General features: G+C 28.6%; 3 protein-coding genes and 1 long non-coding RNA gene across 4 annotated transcripts; 2 read left to right on the forward strand and 2 right to left on the reverse strand.

Moving 5' to 3' along the window:
- Positions 1–265: 265 nt before the first annotated feature.
- Ts (Thymidylate synthase) lies at positions 266–2105 on the reverse strand. The gene is made up of 4 exons (XM_074258082.1): positions 1720–2105; positions 1372–1635; positions 716–978; positions 266–632 (listed from the first exon to the last, which is right to left on the reverse strand). Exons 1-4 carry the CDS (start codon positions 1871–1873, stop codon positions 423–425), a joined length of 891 nt encoding a protein of 296 aa, XP_074114183.1. The 5' UTR covers positions 1874–2105; the 3' UTR covers positions 266–422.
- A 2476-nt stretch (positions 2106–4581) lies between these two features.
- Positions 4582–21053, reverse strand: LOC141537225 (bleomycin hydrolase). Its single transcript, XM_074258081.1, has 4 exons — positions 20849–21053; positions 8195–8505; positions 5172–5999; positions 4582–4867 (listed from the first exon to the last, which is right to left on the reverse strand). The coding sequence occupies exons 1-4, from the start codon at positions 20982–20984 to the stop codon at positions 4652–4654; spliced, it is 1491 nt and encodes a 496-aa protein (XP_074114182.1). The 5' UTR covers positions 20985–21053; the 3' UTR covers positions 4582–4651.
- Positions 17616–20038, forward strand: LOC141537244 (uncharacterized). The gene is made up of 2 exons (XM_074258107.1): positions 17616–18192; positions 18267–20038. The coding sequence occupies exons 1-2, from the start codon at positions 18148–18150 to the stop codon at positions 19044–19046; spliced, it is 825 nt and encodes a 274-aa protein (XP_074114208.1). The 5' UTR covers positions 17616–18147; the 3' UTR covers positions 19047–20038.
- On the forward strand, positions 20458–21204 carry LOC141537228 (uncharacterized). The gene is made up of 2 exons (XR_012480886.1): positions 20458–20740; positions 20836–21204. It is a non-coding gene; the product is annotated as an uncharacterized LOC141537228 (long non-coding RNA).
- Positions 21205–21720: the final 516 nt, after the last annotated feature.

Here is a 21720-nt window from a genome sequence, read left to right on the forward strand (position 1 = left end):
AACTTCAAGATAAACAAAAACTGATATTCATCTATTGAAGTTAAATTGGAATATATTTTACTATTTACACTTTTTTTTTTTTCTTAATAATCCAATAGCTTAAGTTTAATTAACTTTATTAATGTATAAAGTTTATCGTTAAGCTAAATTATTTTTTGACAAATATTTAAAAGTACAGTTTTGACGCTCTAATTGGCTAGATTTAGATCAGAATTTTTGTTTTTTATGAATTAAAAGATTTTAATGTAAAGATTACGAAAAAGAATATAATGTATTATTTTATTAGATTAATTTTTTTTTATCGCATCATGAAACAAGTTATAAGTAAGAAAATTATTTTATTTGTATATAAAAGATGATCATTTATAATCAAATGCATTTTTTTTTATCAACGATAATTTAAAGTGATGAAAATGAATTTTTCAAACAGCCATTTTCATCGCTATTTTTGGATGTGGATTATAAGCGATTAACTCGAAATCAGATACACTGAAATCATCAATTTCTTTAACGTCTCTTGTAATTTTCAATGTTGGAAATGGTTTTGGCTTACGTTGATATTGAATTTTTAAAGCATCAATGTGGTTTGTATACACGTGACAATCGCCCATAGTATGAACAAATTCCCCAGGCTGCAAAAAGGTTATTAAAATATAAAACTAATTCATATCTCAAAATATAGAAAAATTTCGCAAGTAATTGAGATTAATTTTACCTTCAAATTAGTTATGTGTGCTATCATGTACGTCAAAAGCGAGTAAGATGCAATATTAAACGGAACTCCAAGACCCATGTCAGCACTGCGTTGATAAAGATGACAAGAAAGTTCACCATTACTAACATAGAATTGGACAAGACAGTGACAAGGTGGTAATGCCATGTTTGGTATATCAACAGGATTCCATGCGGACATGATCATTCGTCGATTATTTGGGTTAGTACGAAGGGTATCAATCACATTTTGAAGTTGGTCTACACCTGAAAAAAATTTATGTTAATTTATCGATTCAGAATAATGATAGATCTACATCATGAAAATAATGTGATTAATTATAGGTTTTTATACAACAAAGTCATTCTATATAAAATTGTATTAGCTCTTAATAGATATTTGATTATTGCAATTTCATAATAGTATAAAACTACGTAATATTATTAACTAATGGCTATTATTAAGTAAAATAATAGGTATTCATTCTTAGCACGATTACTTGTAAGTAAAATTATTGTGTCAAAATTAAAAGTAAAATAGGAAAAATTTCGGATAATTTCATGTTAAGAGATTCAAAGTGAATCATAACAAGCAAGTTTAATCAAGTAACAAAGTTATATTTTTCTGCAAAAAAAAAAAAAAAAGTATAAAATGGTTACCTTGCCCGGTATAGTCTGCGTGCATATTAATATACTGAGCTCCAAAATGTCTCCATTGAAATCCATAAATTGGACCTAAATCACCTTCTTCCCTATTCTGAAATCCAAGACTATCTAAAAATTCTCTTGAGCTGTTAGCATCCCAAATTCGAACACCCTTTACAGACAATTTATGAGCATTCGTTGATCCACTGATGAACCACAAAAGTTCTTCAACTACACCTTTCCAGAATACCGATTTTGTAGTTAGTAATGGAAATACACCTTTTGCAGTAGTCATTTAAAAAAAGAATAAAATTACGACAAAGTTTGGTTAAAATTATAAATTGATTAAATTGATAAATTTACCATTTTTCAAAGAAAATCGCATTTGTGTCCCAAATATTGAATACGTGCCGACACCGGTGCGATCGTCTTTCTTTGATCCTTGGTTTATTATTCGCTTAACCAAATTCAGGTACTGATATTCTTCATGGTCATCATTTGGAGTTATTTCATCCATTGGTAACAGTTAAAATTATGATAAAATACGTTTTCAGATGTGAAAATAATTACTAACAGCTTGATATAACCTAGATTGTTAATGACTATATTATAATTTAATTAATTTTTTAATCCCCTATTTTACGTTTCTATAATATTTAATGTTCTTTCACCGATAAATTTCACAAATCGTATACATACAATCTAAAAAAAAATAGGTAAGTGAAACTCAAAACTTTTGTTTATTTGCTACATGTGAGGCTACTCTCACGTTTTTCTACTTTTAAATTATTGTCCCATAGAGGGCCATGTATTAAGGGTATAGTCTAGTTCGTAGGCTAAAAAAATAAGCGATTTTTGTGAATTTTCCGTGAGCTTGCTACAAAAGATATGTTTATGAAAGTTATTAAGCATGATAATTGAAGTCTTAAATTCAAAAAATAAAAATTTTTTTCACAAAAAATTCATACTCAAACGGAACACCATAATTTACAGGGAGGTTGGTTCCTACACGATTTCTCGGTAACGACATATGTGAAGCAAACGAACCGAAATGTTTTATATTCGTTATGACAATGTCTGTAAAATAGACCATTGGTTCTAATTTTGAACAATTGTAGTTAATTGTGAGTAACAAATACCTGAAAAAATGAGAAAAGATGTTTTTTTTTACAGTTATTTGTAAAAAAAAATTTGGAAAACGGTTGACCCTAACGGCCATCCCTGCAACGTCCCGCTCATTCCATATCTAAACGCTTAAAATTTAACATATTTCTCGCTCAAAAAAACTAGCTGTTCTATACTTTTGAACTCTTCTAGTTCAAAAGTTTGATGACAGTTTGATAAAACACTATTTTTTGTTATTTTTAAACAACTATAACCCTGGTTAAAAATACTGTGATTGAAAAGAATTGAGAAGCGACCACTCCATACGATATTTTGGTGTGCCAAAATGTAACTTCCGTGAAGAACCTTTTAAAATTGGAATTTTGAATTCTGCTTTCAACAGCAGCTGTGTTCAGGCATTTCCTGAAATATTTCGGGGTAAGAGGATTTATTTAATTTTCACAGAATTTTTAACAGGAGATTCAATTTGGCACTTCCGGCCAAAAGTTGTGAATTTTCAGCGGAAATACCCAAACTAAACTCCTGTTAAAAAATTCTATGAAAATCAAATAAATCGTCTCACCCCAAAATATCTTAGGAAATGCCCAAACATATCCCCTGTTAAAACTTTAAAACCTGAACCACTTTTTTTTTTTTTTTAATCAAAATTTATATTTCTCTTTGATAGCAAAAAAATCTGATTTTTTTTTAATTTTCATTGTTTATTAAATAAACAATTTGTTATAAACAATTACATTTTTTCGGTAGTTTTTTTTTACTATGCACTATGAAACACAATTAACTAACTACTTTTTCTTCATAAAAAAAATTTATTTATATTTTTATTGAATTTTAAAAATTATTGCCTTTTATACTCCATTAGTCTCACCTGATTTTTCATGTTTAAACTAATTATATCTTGTTAACTAATTGCAATACAATAAAAAAAGTCAAGACTTAATTGTTCTTTATTAATCGAGGAATAAATTAAGCCCAAAATTCATGATCTTAACTAATTATTTAATTAATTTATACCTTTTGTTAAAAAAAAAGTTTTTGAGATATAAGCAAAAAACTAAACTCCCTTTTTTTTCAGTTAATTGTTTATAACTTTTGTAATTTTTGCGAGCGCATCTTCAAATTTTTCAAAAACTTTCTAGATGTGATAACGAATCGAATGACACCTCAATCATATTTTTCGGAGCCTTTGAAAAAATTTTGACCTAAAAGGCACTTGTTGACTAGACTATCGCTGGATGTTCAGAATTAAGAGAGTAGAAAAAATTATAAATTTTTAATAATTTTGATAGCTCACCGAAAATTCTTTTCTGTGTAAATATACTAAGTTTCAAGTACATTTTTTCTATTTCTCTTGATAGTATTTTTATAACAGTAACACAAACTTTCAAAAATTTCTCAGAATTTTGAAAATTTATATACTATAATTTATATATATCTATAATTTTTTTCTTTTAGTACAATGAAATAAAGAGATATTTATAATCAATAGAAATAATTTTACTAGTAATAGAGCTTTGAAATTTTTACTTTAAATTTTATACAAAGCTGATTTTTTTAACGTTATTAGGTAACTATAACTGAGATGTAAATTTTGTTTAAAATTTATTAAAAATTATAAGATTTCTTTCTCAGTGAACATTAAAAGAAATCATTTTATTAGCGTTACAAAATTCAGAAAACATTATATATATATATATATATATATATATATATATATATATATATATATATATATCCAAAAGATTATTTAAATAAAAACATTATTTAATCAAATTGAAAGTGTTTTGCATTTTTATCAACCAATTCACATTTTTTCTCAGTGTGATTGTTACTATTTAATCATTCTACATTTAATGATAGTTTATGAATTGTAAAATTTTCTTCCCTTACGCCGTAATAGATATTAAAATGAAATAAAGTAATATAGCTACTGTTTGTTAGAAACAAAATCATATAAGCTTTAAAACAAGCATCAATTAATGAATCCAATTAATTTAGAAAATCATAAAAATAATACTATCGAGCATAATTCTTATAAATATGATAATAATTATATAATAAAGTTTCAAAAGATTAAAACTAGAAAAAAATTAATAAATCTTGTTAAGCTGTTTACAAATAAAAATAATTTCATGGAATAGAAGTACAACATAGTACAATAAGTGATACATTATTGAGCCAAAGTTCCCATTGGATCCCAAGCTGGTAAAACGATTGGCATTTGTTGGAATACTGCCAAAACTTCAGCAGGTACGAATTTTTTATCTACAACTATTTCGAAAACAAATTCCATAAACCAGTCAGCAGTCATTGCAATGAAACCTTTTTCACCACGATCTTCTCCCCAGGAATTTTCTACTCGTAATTTTGTCACTTTTTCATCAGGCTAAAAAGTAAAAAATCATAAATTTTTCGAGATATCCACTTATTTACTATTAATTTTTATCTACTTAGAAAATATATAAAAATTACAAAGATATGTTAATCATTGACAATTTCTGATTTTTTCTGAGATGATAATGAATTTATCTTAATCTCAAGTTTTTATAATAGAAAAAAAAAATTAGTAAATCATTACTTTTAAAATTATAATTGAAAATGATCAAATACTAATAAGTGATAATATTGAACTTTCATTAAGTATTAAAACACTAAGTATTAAAATAATGAAAAGAAAAAAGAAAGCTTACATCAAATGAAACACCAGTAAAGACCATAGCATGTGTCATAGATGATTCTCCATATATAAGTCTATCCGCTTTAGATAGTCCCATTTGAGTATCGATTCCGAACAAGGAATTGATGTCGTGTGCATCAATACTATGAAATCCTTGTTTAGAAGCAAATCGTTTGATCACTTCACAGCCGAACCAAACTGCTTCATTTTGCTTGATACTTTTTCCAACCAGTGACAATAATAAATCGACTGGTTGATTATTATATACTGTATCACGACCACCCTTGACATTTCCCAAACAATCTACCGAGTAAAGATGACCAAAAGGGTGGTTTGGTCTCGGATCTGTTACCAAACATACTTTGTCATCAATATTGTAAAATGGTTTTACATATTTTTTATAAAAATCTAAGCCAGTTATCGGCCCAACTGAATGATAAGCTTTAGATTTATCATAATATTCCCAGGTTATTTCTTGTGCAGGTATTCCCAAACAAATACCAACAATACGATAAATTATGTTCATTTGTTCGTAAATTTTATTTTCAATTAGATCATCAGATGCTCCATCAGTAATAATATTTCTTAATTCCTTAGCAAATTCTCTTAATTTACTTGTCAAAAGAAAATTCATGCGCGATGTTGATTCACTAGTCCATGATTCAGGGAAACATGATTTTGGTACTAAACCATATTTATTAATCAAATTACATATCATATCCCACTGACCACCATCACAAGTAGGATCATGGAGTAAAAATGATACTAAACGATCCTCAACTTTTTCACCTTGTTTCGTAGTCTTCACTATGTTATGCAAAAAATAATTTGATCGTTCAATCTGTAAGAAAAAAATTTGTTTCATATATAAAATAAAGTAAAGTAAATATTCTTAACTCTGTTAGTCTATAAAATATTTATATCTCATATTCCAGATTTGAAATCTGGACATTTGTATAAATACAGCAAAATATAGGTACACTAACCACCTATGGTTCTCATACATAGTGGTCATCGTACAGAAAATGATGGGGAGTTTGATAAAAAAGAAATCAGTTGAGAGAAAGTATTTTTATATATGTTTCGAGAATCTCGAAAATCAACTTTTGTTTCTACAACAAGGTTAAAAAGGATAGCCACTGTGATGGATAAAAAAAAAATTTGAAGTTTATGTCTTCGAAAAAATGTCTAAAACTTTAAGTCAGAATTCTATTTCATTGAAATCATATATGATTTAATATAGCTTTATATATATTTATACATAATTATATGTAACTCGATAGACAAATATATGTATATGGAAAGGGGGGAGGGAATATCCTTAAGAAAAAATGCTGATAATCTCAGATTTTCTCGCTTGTGTTAATTTAATTCTAGTTTCTTACCACGTTATTGTTATTAATATGATACGTTGATTGAAAAATAAAAATATTAAAATATGGGGCGAAATGAGACCCCTAAAAAATTCAATTAGTGTTTTTATTCTTTTTACGTTATTTGAAGCTTTTGCCCAAAAATAAAAAACAAATTTGATTCAAGAGAATTAAAATCTTGAACCCAGAAGATTATTTTGAAGAAATTATCGCAAATCGAGCACAAAAATTTTTGCCCTAAAGATATCTTGTACGACTTTCTTGGTTCTAGATTTTTGCCCGTATATCGAATTATCTTTAACTTCCCGCTAAAAAAATTGAAAATTTTCAAAAATCGGAAAGTTATTGGTTTCACCCCATTTTTCGAAAATCAAGTTCTCATCAGATCTTGACGTTTTAAGATCCTAGGAAGCTTCCCTGACTATTCCCGCGATGATGTCCGTATGTCTGTATACGCGCGCGCGTGTGTGTGTGTGTGTGTCTGTGTGTGTGTGTAACCCTTTTATAACTTTTGAACGGCTTGACCGATTTCATCGCGGTTGATGCCATTCGAAAGACCTTGACCAAACTTAGATTTCCTAGAATTTGAACCGATTCAGACCAGTAAATTTTGAGAAATTGGAAAAAAACTACAAAAAAAAATTTTTTAAAAAGTGGTTTTTTTGGAATAACTTTTAAACGACTATACTGATCAATTCCAAAAACTAATCAGCTCTTAACATAAAAAAACTGCGTCGATCGCCGCCAGTCCAGTCAAAATCGGTTGATTCGTTCGTGAGTTATTGTGAACGAAAGAAAACCGAAAAAAGTGTTTTTTCGGGATTACTCTGAAATTTTCGGTTCGATCAATTAAAATCTGAAAATAACTTATGAGAATGATGAAACTGCGTCGAATGCCACCAACCGCATAAAAATCGGTTGATCCATTCAAAAGTTATTGCGATTTGAAAATTCCAAAAATAGTGATTTATTAAACTCCTATCAAACTTTTGAGCTCGGAGAACTCAAAACTACACGAAAATTAGATTTTTGAGCTCGAAGAGCTCAAAAACATAATAAGTGCAATATCGAGCACTTAATTACGAAAGTAGCGGAAAGTTGCAGGGATGGCCGTCAGGGTCAACCGTTTTTCTAATTTTTTTATCAGTGAACGTATTTGTTTGCAATATCCTCGAAGAGCTCAAAGTAAAAACTTATTTAAATGAAAAAGGAGTGATTTTTCATGAATAAATCAGTGTAAAATTGTTGTATAATAATGAATTACTTCTAAGTGTTCATGTTATAGAAATGCACGAAATATTAATTTTCATAAAAAATATAAAAAATCTATAAAATCAACATAAATGAAAGACCTATTTATTAGTAAAAGTATTTTTCATTCACTGTATTCTAATAATATGAAAGTTTCATTTTCGTTTTCAGAAGATATGAAATTTTTTAAGTTATAGTACTAAAACATATGTATCATATATATCATATATTTCAAAGTAAAAAATAAATCAAACTTTATAGAGTACTTGTTTGAAATATATGGTTAAATATTATAGTAAAAGATTTTTTAATTATCTATTTTATATCAGAGCGTTTTTTTTTTATTAAATTCTTATTTGTTTAGAAAAGATGGGATTGGCTGTTAAAAGAAAAAAAAAATTATTTTACTTACTTTATCCCAGAAGAACAAATAAGGTTGGCTGAATTCAAATTCTTCTAAATTATACTGCTTCACAAATGGAATCCTGATGACATTCAATGTTGCGAAAATCCAACATCTTCCTGAATTTTTTTGATTCGTCATTGGTTTTACTTCTGATACTTTGTGTTGAAACACATGATTAGTTTTTTCAATGTTTGATCTTGAAAGACAACATTCCAATGGGTCGCTTTTTGTACATACATTTTGCGCTAGTATATTTTTTTTATCTTCATAAAATTTTTGATGAAATTCATCCAATATTTTAGACGTTAGCATTCCCGCTATTAATGAAAAGAAAAAAAAATCAATATTAATGTACATTCATTATTATTATTTCTTAATAGTACGAAAAAATTTTATACGGACAATTTAAATTGTGGAAAAATTTCTTTGAATTAAATGTGAAAAAATTTTAATAAGAGCAAATAATAGTTCACAAAGTTTTTGATTTTCTTAAAACGCCCGAAAAAGTCTTATTAAGTCAGAAGAACTCATCATTCGACTTAGAAAATCAGATTTTTTGCAAGATTTGGGACTCTGCCAGAAGAATTATTCAGAGTTATTAAAACTTCTTGTAGAAATTTTAATTTAACGCTGAAAATGGGTCTACGAAAGGGGGTATAAGAAAGGCTCTACGAAGCGAAATATTTTTACGACATTAAAACATTTTTTTCCATTTACAATGAAGACGAAAGTTCGATAAAATTTTGTTAGTTAACAATCATTTAACTTGTTGAAAAATTAACGTTAAGTAAAATTTCCAACGGGAATAAATTATTTATAGTGTTCAGAAGACACCATCATTTTTTCAAATTAAAAATAAATATTAAATACCTTAAATCAATTAATTAATGTATCGAACTCGCTTTTGACGCCGCGGACGCAACCTAAAAATGTCGCGCGGAGACCCATTTTCAGCGTTAAATTAAAATTATAAATAATGGAGAGAGAGTTCCGGGAGCTAAGAGTTTTTTTATTGGAAACTATAGCTGTTATCCGCCCGCTCTGCTGGGCGCTTTATAGAATTGTATTTTTAAGTCTAGACTTAAATTTAATTGGAGTTTTGTCTTGACTTGCTCAGATTCTAAATTCTATCGGATTGGCCTATACCTTTTATCCATGTGATAATTCTAGCTAATATTCATTGTAATTTTCAATGTGCAATCACTATATCATTTGGATCCTATACGAGCTAGAGCTTGGAAATTTGAAGTTTTCATTCATAACATCCACTCCCGCAGTCCATATTGGAAGTAGGTTTTCATACAATCCGATATTAAATCATTTCTACATCACATACTGAAGATTCTTACCAAATTTGGAGCTTATAGGAGCTACAGCTCGGAAATTGAAATTTTAATGTTAACACCCACTCCCGCAAGCCCCTGTGTCATGAGCTATCGTAAAATTTGTTTATAGGTAATTTTTGCATCACTTAAAGAAAATTCCTACTTCGGAGTCTGTAGAAACTATAGTTTGAAAATTAAAATTTTTCATTGTTAATATCTACCCCGCAACCCTCTGTGGGGTAAGATATCGTAAAATTCGTTTATAGATTATTTCCACATCTCTTACAGAAGACCCTGATTAAACAAAATGATTTGATATGATTAAAAATGATTATTTTTCTAATTATTTTTAATCTTGTCAAATCATGTAAATCATTTCAAATCATATCTCTTAAGGGGCATTCAACATTGTGAAATCATTTTTAATCATTTTGTTTAATAAGGGGATTCCTACCAAGTTTGGAGTCGATAGGAGCTTTAGTTTAAAAGAGGAAATTTTTCATTGTTAACGCCCCCGCAACCCCCCTTGTGGGTGGAATTTCGTAAAATCCGTTCTTAGCTGACCTCTACTCGGCGAAAGGAACATTCCTGCCAAATTTCAAGTCTCTAGATCTTATAGTTCTAGAGATATCGTGATGAGTGACTATATCTACAGAAAATCTCCTTTATATATATAGATTTCCTCCTCTTTCAGAATCTTTTTTTTTAATTTCTTAAATATTAATATTTTATGAAATATTGGCAAAAACCAAATGCCAGTTTTTTCATCTTTCATTGTTTATAATTTTTGCAATTTTTTATATGCTAATACACGCTTTTGGCACTTTCTTCGAGACGTCGATTCGATGAGCGATTCGATGCTCATCGAAGTGTTTTTGTGATGAAAATATTATTTAAAAAAAAATATTTACAAAACATGCATTTATTCTTTTTTATAGTTTAATTTTTAATATTCTCCAATTCTGATAAGTAAATTTTTTGAACCGAAATATTTTCTTTTTTTTAACTGTAAAACTAAATAAGTCTTATCAACTCTTAGGGCCAGTTTTTCAACCCGGGTTAAAATTTTATCCAATGATAAAATATATCTATAGATTTTACATAAATAAATATACTGGCAATAATAATAATACTTTTATCCTGGATTGAAAAACTGGACCTTAATAAAATTTTGGGAAAGTCCCAAATTGCAGGGGAAATTTGACTTTTGAAGAGATTTTCCAGAGAATTATTTTCACAAGAATTCCTACAAGAAGTTTTGATAACTCTAAATAACTCTCCTGGCAGAGTCCCAAATCTTGCAAAAAATTTGACTTTCTAAGTCGAATGAAGAGTTTTTCTGACTTAATAAGACTTTTTCAGACGTTTTAAGAAAATTAAAAATTTTAATAACTATTATTCGTACTTATTAAAATTTTTTCACCGTTTTTTCAGAGAAATATTTCCACAAGAGATTACTACATCAATACGTAATTAAAGTGTGTAAGTGTGGAAGCTATTTTTCCCTGATGTTTGTATTGAACAAATAGTTAAAAATATAAATATTTATTTCGATAAAGTACGACCAAATTATGAACAAGAATCTTTAGTTCGCCCAACGGATGTTCAAGAATTACAGGTTTTCTTTGGACTACTTTACGTGCTCGGTTTAGACAAAGCTTCCCATTTGAATCTGCGCGAATATTGGACCAATGATGGTAGTGCTCCAGATTGTTTTTGAACAGTCATGAACTTAAATCGTTTTCGTGCTTTCATGACATCCATAAGATTCGATGATCAGAGCGATCGAAATGAGCGAAAAAAATTTGACAACCTCCCACCAATTCGTGAATTCTCTTCTGGATTTATTCAAAAATGTCGAGAAAATTATTCAGTTGGACCTTACGTGACCATCGATGAAATGCTAGAAGCGTTCAGAAGACGTTGCAAATTTCATCAGTACATACCAAACAAACCAACGAAATATGGATTTAAAATTTATTTTCTGGTTGATTCCCAAACCTTTTACACACTAAACATGGAGATTTATTGTGGTAAACAACCGCCGGGGCCTTATGAACAATCAAATTTCGGATTTGATCTGGTTAAAAGACTTTTTTCACCAATTTTTAACACTGGAAGATACGTCACTTGCGATAATTTTTTCATTTCCATACCTCTTGCTGAGGATTTGCTGAAAAATCACCGAACTACCCTAGTGGGAACTAACTAAAAAAATTAAAAAGAGCTACCCCCGGAAATAATCAGTATCAAAGATCAAAGTTTATGTATTAGTAAATTTATTTTCAACGGTCAGTGCACTGTCGTTTCGTACGTATCCAAAAAAAAAAAATGTTTTACTCTTGTCTAGTCTTCATTCATCAGATAACATTGACGAAGACTCAGGGTTGAAGCTAAAACCCAAAATCTTAACTTTTTACAACAAAACAAAAGGAGGTGTTGATGTTCTTAACGAATTAATATCCAATTATTCAGTAGCTCGTGAAACAAAAATATGGCCAATGATAATGTTAAATTCATTGGTAAATATTGCTGGTATCAATTCCCAAATTATTTGTTCAAAAAATATGAACACTAAATTGACTCGACGTATGTACTTGAGAGAATTGAGTGAACAATTGATTCAGTTATATTTACTGATTCAGAGTAAAATCCCAACTTTATCGTTGGATTAAAAGAACATTATTCTAAAAGTGGGTAAAATACCATTGGAGGTAGTAGAAACGAGTAATTCCGGTACAAACTAATGAGTGCCACGCCAAAGAAGCTAAGATTTGAACTCATAGTTCCGATGCCCTGTTTATTCCAACCTTGGTCAGATAGGTAGATGACCATAGTGGCCGTTTACGCGCAGGTGTGTATGTGTGTGAACGAATTTAAACCTCACAGAAACAAAAATTTCTTGACTGAAGAACAAAGTTCTTGGCTCAAGAAAGTTTTCGGGTACCTGAAGGAAGACCGAAGTTATATTGACCGAAGTAAAAATTTTTCTTGAAATTCTATTCTTGGTGGAAGTAATTTTTTCTTAATTCAAATTATCATTAATACTTGATACAATAAATTTTCATATTTGATCAAGATTTTTAAATACTTTAGGAAAGTAGCGCCAACTACTTCAGCTGAGACAAAAAATTTCTCACTTTGAGAAAATTTTTTTCTTGAATATATGATACACATTTTATATTTTAGCGTGTAATTGTACATATTGAATATAAAAAAGGTGTGTGTGTACTTATGTACACGCGTTAGAAGTTATACTTCTTTGGCGTCTGAAGAAAAATTTTAAAAAACAAAATGCAGTAAATATCGAAGAAAAATGTTAAAATCAATCAATAAGATTTTATTGAAGTAAAAATAGCTATACAGTAAAAGTATGTAATCATAAATTATTATGTGAACGGCCTAAATGTATGTTTTAAATATTTCAAATTAACTAAGCTATATCCATAGGTTCTTCTGGTAACAATTGAATGGGTATGTGAGTGACAAGAGGTTTGTGGTAACTAAAACAGAATATACTGTACTAAGTACTGTATATTCAGTTTCCTTACTTATAAGTTGAGAAGTTAGTCATTTAAAGAAATATATATTATTAATTCCATTCCATCGACATCGTGCGCGCGTAGGTCATGAATTCAGTCTCATCCAAACGCGCCAAAAGAAGTATAACTTCAAAAATAATTCAAAATTATTTGATCTTCCCATTTGACTATTAATCAATAATAATATTAATAACAATTTACCGTCGAGATATTTAATTTTTTGGAACAACAGAGAAATTTTCTTAAGACAAGAAAATTTACTTCTATCACGAACTACATTTTTTGGAGCAAGAGGCTGAATTTTCTCAAAACAAGAAGATTTTCGTGACTTAAATAAATTTTCTTGGATCAAGATAGGTATTTCTTAAAGCAAAAGAATTAATTTTGTTGAAATAAGTAAAATTTCTAGTGTCAAAATAGTATATTACACACCGAGGAATGTAAAGTAAGAAATGTTCGCTCAAGAAAATAATTAGGAAAAAAAATATTTTCTTGGCTCAAGTGAGCCTTTTTTTCTGTGCTCTTATAATTTTTTAACGGATTAATTGATTGGAATGCAACTTGCGGCATCTCAATAGTTGAACACCACGCAAAATTGAACTAGTACAAGTACAAGACCAGATTTATATAAGTGGTATCACTGGATATTTCTGGTATTGAATATAAGTGTTAAACACATGTTAATATTATTTAATGAGTTAGCAATCAATTTTGAAAAGTTTTTTAAAATTAAAGTTTAACTTTAAATTGAAATAATTATAATTTTCCTCACTTTGAAAGTATTGTATCAGAAATTACTGATAAATACTACTTATATGATAAAAGTATTATCATAAAAATGGTACTCAGACTTTGAATTCATAACCAGCAAAATAGTTGAAATTATTTTTCTTAGGCATAATATATTTTTTACATGATTGAAAATTTTTTCTTTTTTCATAAAATTTTATTGTCTATAACTATACCTCCCAATTTTCAAAATTGATAAATAAATAAATAAGTAAAGTAATTTTGGTAAAATTGAAAATTATTGAAGCCGTAATGTCGTGTTTTATTTGAGTTTTTTAAGTCTGTGGGAGTTTTAGATTAAAATGTTAATTTTTTTTCATTAGCACCCCTGATTCAGAAAGATGATTTGAAATGATTACCTCCATGTTAATTGTATATCTATATAGTGTTAAAATCCAATGCTTTTAAATCATTTCAAATCATTTCAAATTAGATTTCTTAATCAGGGACCCCCGTAACCGATTTTGTGATTTAAACTTCATTTAATACATTTGTGTTTGTTTTAAGCAAAGCCCAAAAATTTTCTCTCTAAATTTCATGTCTAGAAAAGTTAAAATTCAAAATTTAGTTTTTGATCATTTTTTCTAACCATTAACGCCCCCGCTATACACTTCGGATAAAAAAAGTTAGCCTATCCATCAAGTCAATGGATGCAAAATTTCAATTCAATCGGGTCTATAGTTAAATAGTTTTAACAGAACAACCGTAAACAACTCGATAGATTCATATATTAGTATAGATATAGATATAGATAGTATAGATACCGTTTGCATGGAGCGACCGCTTTTTAATTTTATTCTATGTCAGTATTTTTAAAATGTTAATTCAACTAGGACTTCTGCAATTGAAATTTAATACTTAAGTTTGATAGCTGTAAAGAATTCTCTCCAAACCGCAAAAAGTTTTAAAAAATAAATTATTACAAATAAGCTCGGAGAAAGTAATTAATATAGATAAAAGTATGATTTTTAGTTAGGTTGGTTTTCTTATGACAACACAGTTTCTAAAAACTGTGACTTTGAAAATTTTAAAATCCTCGCATTTCTAAATTACTCGACCGATTAAGCTCATCTACGAACTTGACTTCGGTATCTATCTGTAGAATAATTATGTTGAGTTTGGTAAAGATCCGTTGTAAATTGGCAACGCTATCGTCGTGACAAGCCGCGTTATATCTGATATATATATATATATATATATATATATATATATATATATATATATATATATATATATATATATATATATACATATAGATATATATACATACATATATAAACTTTTGAACCATATGCATTTTCCGACTCAGCTCAACGAGTATAGTCGAAATATAGAAAAATTTTTCAAAAGTTCCGTCATGAGGACCAATGCAATAGTTAGATTTCTATGAAATCTACTAAAAAAAAACCAAACTGTATTGTAATCTGCATCCATGTAGTTATCGTTCCACGTAGGAAATTTTAGAAATTTGGATTTAAAAAAATGGCGACATATTAACAATTTTTTCGTTTTTTTATTCTCATTTTTTTGGATTCAAATATAACAGCCCTAAAAAAATCTTCAAAATCAAAATTTTAAAAATCCTCTATGTGCAACTATAGCTACTGAATAGATCAATAGGTAAAAAAGAAAAAGCTGCAAATCGGTTTATATTTATGCAAATTACAGTTCCCACCAGTTCAAAAAAAGTCGTTTCGAGAAAAACGCGTTTTTGTCGGAGCACTGCGCGTGCAATGGTCATTTGACACGCTGTTACAAAAATGACTTAAACTCGGAAAATATTCAAAATTTTTATATAAAACTCTAGATACATATTTTTTAATGTATTAACTTTGATTCAATAAAAAAAAATTTTTTTTTTTGAAATTTCACAGTGGCTATCCCCCTTAATAGGAAAATTTCATTAATTTTTAATTAACAAATCATATATTTAAAATTTTTTTAAATATTATTTATGAATTCTTTTTAAGCAATCTTTGATATCAATAAAAGACAAATTTTTCTGCTGTATCTTATGCTTGTTCAAATATCGTGATGTTAAACCACTATACAGAAAAAAAGGTTCACTTGAGCCGAGAATAGTATTTCACACATCTAGGGCAGTAAAATAAGAAATGTCTCAGATCACATGTTTATTGACCTCGGCTTCGCCTTGGACAACAATTACCTGTGATCTGAGACATTTCTTATTTTACTGCCCTAGATGTGTAAAATACTATTTCTTCCGAATTATTTTCTTGAGCGAAAACAAATTTTTTTTTGACCCAAGAAATTTCACTTATTTCAACAAATTAATTCCCTTGCTTTCAGAAATACGTATCTTGATCCAAAAAAATTTTAATTAAGAAAATTTTCTTGTTTTGAGAAAATTTAGTCCTTGCTCCAAAAAATTTAATTCTTGATAGAAGTAAATTTTCTTCTCTTGAGAAAATTTCTCTCTTGCTCCAAAAAATTAAATATCGTGAGAGTTGGGCGATAAAATAATCTAAAATGGGTATCAAATATTCAAGAGAAAAATTTTCTCAAGATGAGAATAGTATATTACACTACTAGGGCCGAAAGTTGAATTTTCGGCCCTGCGCGTCATGGTGCCCTCGGCTTCGCCTCGGGCATCATGACGCGCAGGACCGAGATTTCAACTTTTGGCCTGTGTAGTGTATACGATTTTTCTTCGTAGCCGGTCGAAAGTACGTTATCAATTTTACTTTTTTTAACTTCAAGTGCAGATAAGTATGTCTTGATGCCTGCCCTGACATTTGCGGCACGAGCGAAGCGAGTGCTGCTGGTCGTGGGGGCAGGCATCAAATACATTCGAAGAGTCAAGTCTGGTCATATTTTTTAAAAATAAATTAATTTCATTTTTTTAAAGATGTATTTATTTTCATTAGTTTAACAAACTATATTAGTTATTATAAAATTTATCAAACAAAACATATTATAAGCGAAAAACTCTTATTGCATTTTTTTTAATCGTTTCAATTTTCTCTTGAATGATCGCAATTATTAATAATTTTTCCATAAAATACACAGTTTTCAAACTTGATATTGGAGCAGTTAAAAATTATATCTCTACTGAGTATACACATTGATCAATATCTTTAAGGTTAGAGGTAGCAATAGAAATTACAGCGGTTAATAATTTGCCATAGTGACGGAATAAACAGTCCCTAGTTACAAGTGTAATTACGCATGAGAAATTCTTTCCACCCGCCTTACAGAGATCGCGCGTGTACTTCTCACAGGGAGTAAATGTTAAACTTTCTTTCCTGCCATTAGAGAGGAAAGTACGTACTTTCGACCGAGGTATGAAGAAAAATTTTTTTCTCCACTGAAGAAGATGGCGCTACTTCCCTAAAGTATCGAATATAAAAATTTATTGTATCAAGTATTTATGATAATTTGAATTAAGAAAAAATTACTTACACCAAGAATAAAATTTCAAGAAAAAATTTTACTCTGGCCAACACAAATTCGGTCTTTTTTCAGGCACCCGAAAATTTTCTTGAGCCAAGAATTTTGTTCTCCAGTCAAGAAATTTTTCTTTCTGTTTACTGTTTTTATATCATATGTTACAAATATATAAATAGGGATAAATTTGATTATTGGAGATTTCTTCACTCACAGATTCAAAATTGTCTATATGTTCTTAATTAATACTGACTTTATCAAATAAATTAATTTTTATTTGCTAAACGGAGGGGTTCAATAAATTTCACCTTAAACCTGTCCAACTAAGTACTTAGTATTTTACCTTACAATTACCCAGTCAGCATCCAAATCAGAAAGACTTCTGGAAGAAGTCTTTTCAAAGACGTCCATAAGAAGTCTAAATATGATGTCTTAACGAATTCATCAATCAGAACTCTTAATCAAGAAGTCGACAGGAAATCTTTTGACAAACTTTGTAAGACTTCTAAAATATGAGCTCTTCAAGTAGTTTACTTACTGAACTCATAAGACATCAATAATCTGAGCTTTTTAAGAGGTCTTTTTTCTAACTTCGTAAGATGTCATGAATATGAACTCTTTCAGAGGTCTTTTTGCTGAGGTAGGATTGAATTGTATTGGCGCATGCGCACAACGATAGAAATTTTATTTTTATTTTTTATCTCTGTTTTAATATAACCTATAAGTGTATGGTACGTTTTCTGTTTACATTCAGCGTCGAATTGCAAAACTTTAATTTAGTGAAATCAATTAATTATTTATAACCAGTGATTTCGTAATTTGTATATTAAAAGTTCTAAAAATAATGTAAGTGCATATTCTTAGCTAATTAATATTTGACTGTGTATGATATTTCATGTTTTTATCAGTGATAAATTTGAGAAATCATTCGATTTTAAAGGTAACGTATACATTTATCCAAAAAATAAATATAAATTATGATTTTTTTTTAATTTAAAATATTTTTTTCTCAAGATGTCTGAAAGAAAAAGATTCAGTGAACTGTCTAAGAGTCAGAAAAATCGAAGATTGAAAAAACGCTGTGAGCAGGCAATTTTGGAGACTGCACGTGCAAAAGCATCGGTTGATACTTCGTTTGATAATGATCCAGTTATTAATAACAGTGTAATGCACAACGACAATAATTATGACAGTGATGATTTCAGTTTACAGTCGATTCATTTAGATAATACCGTAACCGATATCTCTTTAAAGACTTACACAGATAATAATGATAATTCTCATTGTACAACAACAAAAACAACATCAACAGTAACAGCAACAACTACTACAACTTCTATCACTTATAATAATAACAATAATAATTGTGATATCGAAGTACCAATTCCTTTAACCAAACAATTAGCTCAATGGAAATGCGAATTTAACATTACTCAAGCTGGATCAAGTGTTTTACTAAAAATTATTAGAAATGTGGAGTCAATAGAAGAGTTAAAAAGTCTTCCAAATGACAGTCGTACCTTAATTGATACTCCTACAGATACTACTATTCGTGAGGTTGCACCAGGAGAATATTTCCACTATGGACTGAAAGAAGGATTAATTGATCAATTAAAAATTGTCGATATAAAACAGATTACAGATATTATCCAGATTAGTATACACATTGATGGTTTGCCAATATCGAAGAGTTCAAAACGACAACTGTATCCTATACTGGGAGAAATTTTTCCAAAAGTCTCTGTACCATTCGTTATTGGTATATACCATGGACTGAACAAACCAAATGACTAATGAATTTCTTCAAGATTTCATTAATGAGTACAAAAATCTGAGAGAGGAAGGTTTCGAGTATGATAGTCATAAATTTAAAGTAATTATAAGGGCTGTCATTTGTGGTTCACCAGCGAGAGCTTTTGTAACCTACACAAAAGGTCATGGTGGTTTTTATGGTTGCGGTAAGTGCATTCAAGAAGGAGAATATAGTGACCATCGAATGTTATTTCTTGATATGGATGCACCATTACGCACTGACTCGAATTTTATATATCGTTTAAATGAAGATCATCATTTAGGAAAATCAGATTTTGAAGATATTGGTGTTGGTATGGTGTCTCAATTTTCAGTGGATTACATGCATCTTGTTTGTCAAGGAGTATCAAAAAAAATACTGACTTCGTGGACGAAAGGATGGCGACTAAATGATAAAAAATTACTTAAATTAAGTCACAAAATGACTGAAAATCAATATTATTATTATAATTATTATGAGTATTACATAACAACAATAATAATTTAACAATTAATATTAATAAATTTATAGCATGAATAAATAATATTTATTAATTTATAATAATAATATTCTGCAAATTTTCTGTATGAAATCAGAAAGAGCTCTCAATTCTGACTACTATAAGTACTCTTTTATTTGAAGTCGTAAAGAGCTCTTAATTCGGATTTCTGCAAGACATCTTATTTTTGAACTCAAAAAGACTTCCTAATTCTAACTTCTGTAAGCACTCTTTTTTTTTGAACTCAGAAAAAAGATCTCTTTGAGAATATTTGTGGAAGTCTTATATTACTCTTAAAGTGGCGCATTCGACGTCCTCAAGACGTCTTAGAGACACCATTCCGTTAAAAATTACGACGTCCAAATCTTAAATAGGAGTTCATCAAGAACCTCTAAAGACATCATATTGTTTACTGGGTAGTTATTGCACTTTAGAAATTATTCAGTGAATTTTTAAGATTAAAACATAAGAATTTAGTAAGTTATATTGTAGAATTTATAATATTTCAAAGGATCGTCATTGGACATTTTCTTGTGCAAACTGTTTTCATGTACCGTACGATTATAATAATGCTTATCTAAAATAGTTGGACTTATGAGCTCTGAAAGTCATCAGCTGCCTATAAAATATACAATGAGCATCAACAATTATTTTGTAGAGTTTCATACATTATAGAATAATTGTTATAATATTTTTTGTGAAAAAATTTTTCTCTAAGAAGTTGGGTTAAATACAAAAAAAAAAAAAAATACTTTTTTAAGCTATTTAACTGAAAAATCGAATTTCTTAATCTACATTGAATTTATTGTGAAGTTTTTTTTTTTTGTCGTATAGATATTTTAAACTTAAATTACTATTTTTTCAATTATGATAAAGAAAACCAAATGGTGTTCTAAAATAAAACCTATTATACATTCATACATCAATTATTAGCGTTGGTACATTACCGTGATTAATAATATAGACCATTCATCACGGTGAATTAACGTAATTACTTTTTCTACACTAGTTACAATAAAAAAATTTTATTTCAACTATTAATATGCTTTGTTTTATAAATGGATTTATTTTGATACATCTTTGCGCCAGAAAATTGAAATCTAAAAAGTTTATTTAATTAAACTATTGAGAAATGAAAATTTAATATCCATGTTTTGAAACGTATGCGTTTATCGAATGTTGTGTATGGTAAATAAAGTAATAAATTATTACTTATTTACGAATATTTGTTATATTAACAGAATCAATATTACATTCTTAAAAATTTCTACAGAATAAATCATTTTTAACAGTAAAATAACTTACGAATAGCCATTGTAAAGGTAAAATTCGATGAAGAATAATGAACTAAACTACACAAAGTTGAGACTATAACCTCAAGTACAGTTGTTTGACAGTATCTGTGTATACGTACAAACTTATATATATCATATATAGACATATGGGTGTATGCTGTCGGTTGCCTGCTGTGCCGTGAGTGTAAGAGGTGGCCGTTGCTGTTACTGCTGTTGTTGATAATTTATGAAAGTGTAGGAGTTTTTTTTATTTCTTTTTACGTTAGTCCTAAATTTATTAAGAACTGATATATAAATTATAAAACCGCAAAATTTGCACCTGTTACGGGATTAAAGTAATCAAAAAATAAAATATACTAATTTTTAGTTTTTTTTAATTTTTAAGTACCCTTTAATCACATCAATTTGAGGACTATCTTGTTTATTAGTATAAAAATCAAACTTGTTCTGATAAATTTTTACTTCCATGTAATTGATTCCGTTTAACGAGTCACAAATTTTCATTAATTAAAAAATTTTACCAACTTCTTAATTATCAATGATTTGAGTGATACTTTAATTACATACTTTTCATGATCATGCATAAATAACTCTTTTGTTAAAAACAATGAATTTTTATACATTTTTGAAATCTAATGATTTATTTAAATCAAATGATTCGTTTGTTAAATAATTTATAAAGTTAAAATATTTTTCAATAAAACAGCCGTTATAATGTTATTAGAATTCATAACAGTCAAATTATCTAATAAATCGATAAATCGATTTATTTATTTAGCTAGATATGTAAGTTATACTTTTAATTGATAATCTTGTGACTGAATTTTATGATTGAGTAATTAATCTCTCTTTTTTTTTTCGACTCTCAAAACTAGAACAATT

Source organism: Cotesia typhae, unplaced genomic scaffold (assembly GCF_013202065.1).
Source record: "Cotesia typhae breed Kobodo isofemale line unplaced genomic scaffold, CoteBio_Ctyphae scaffold_70, whole genome shotgun sequence".
Classification (NCBI taxonomy): domain Eukaryota; kingdom Metazoa; phylum Arthropoda; class Insecta; order Hymenoptera; family Braconidae; genus Cotesia; species Cotesia typhae.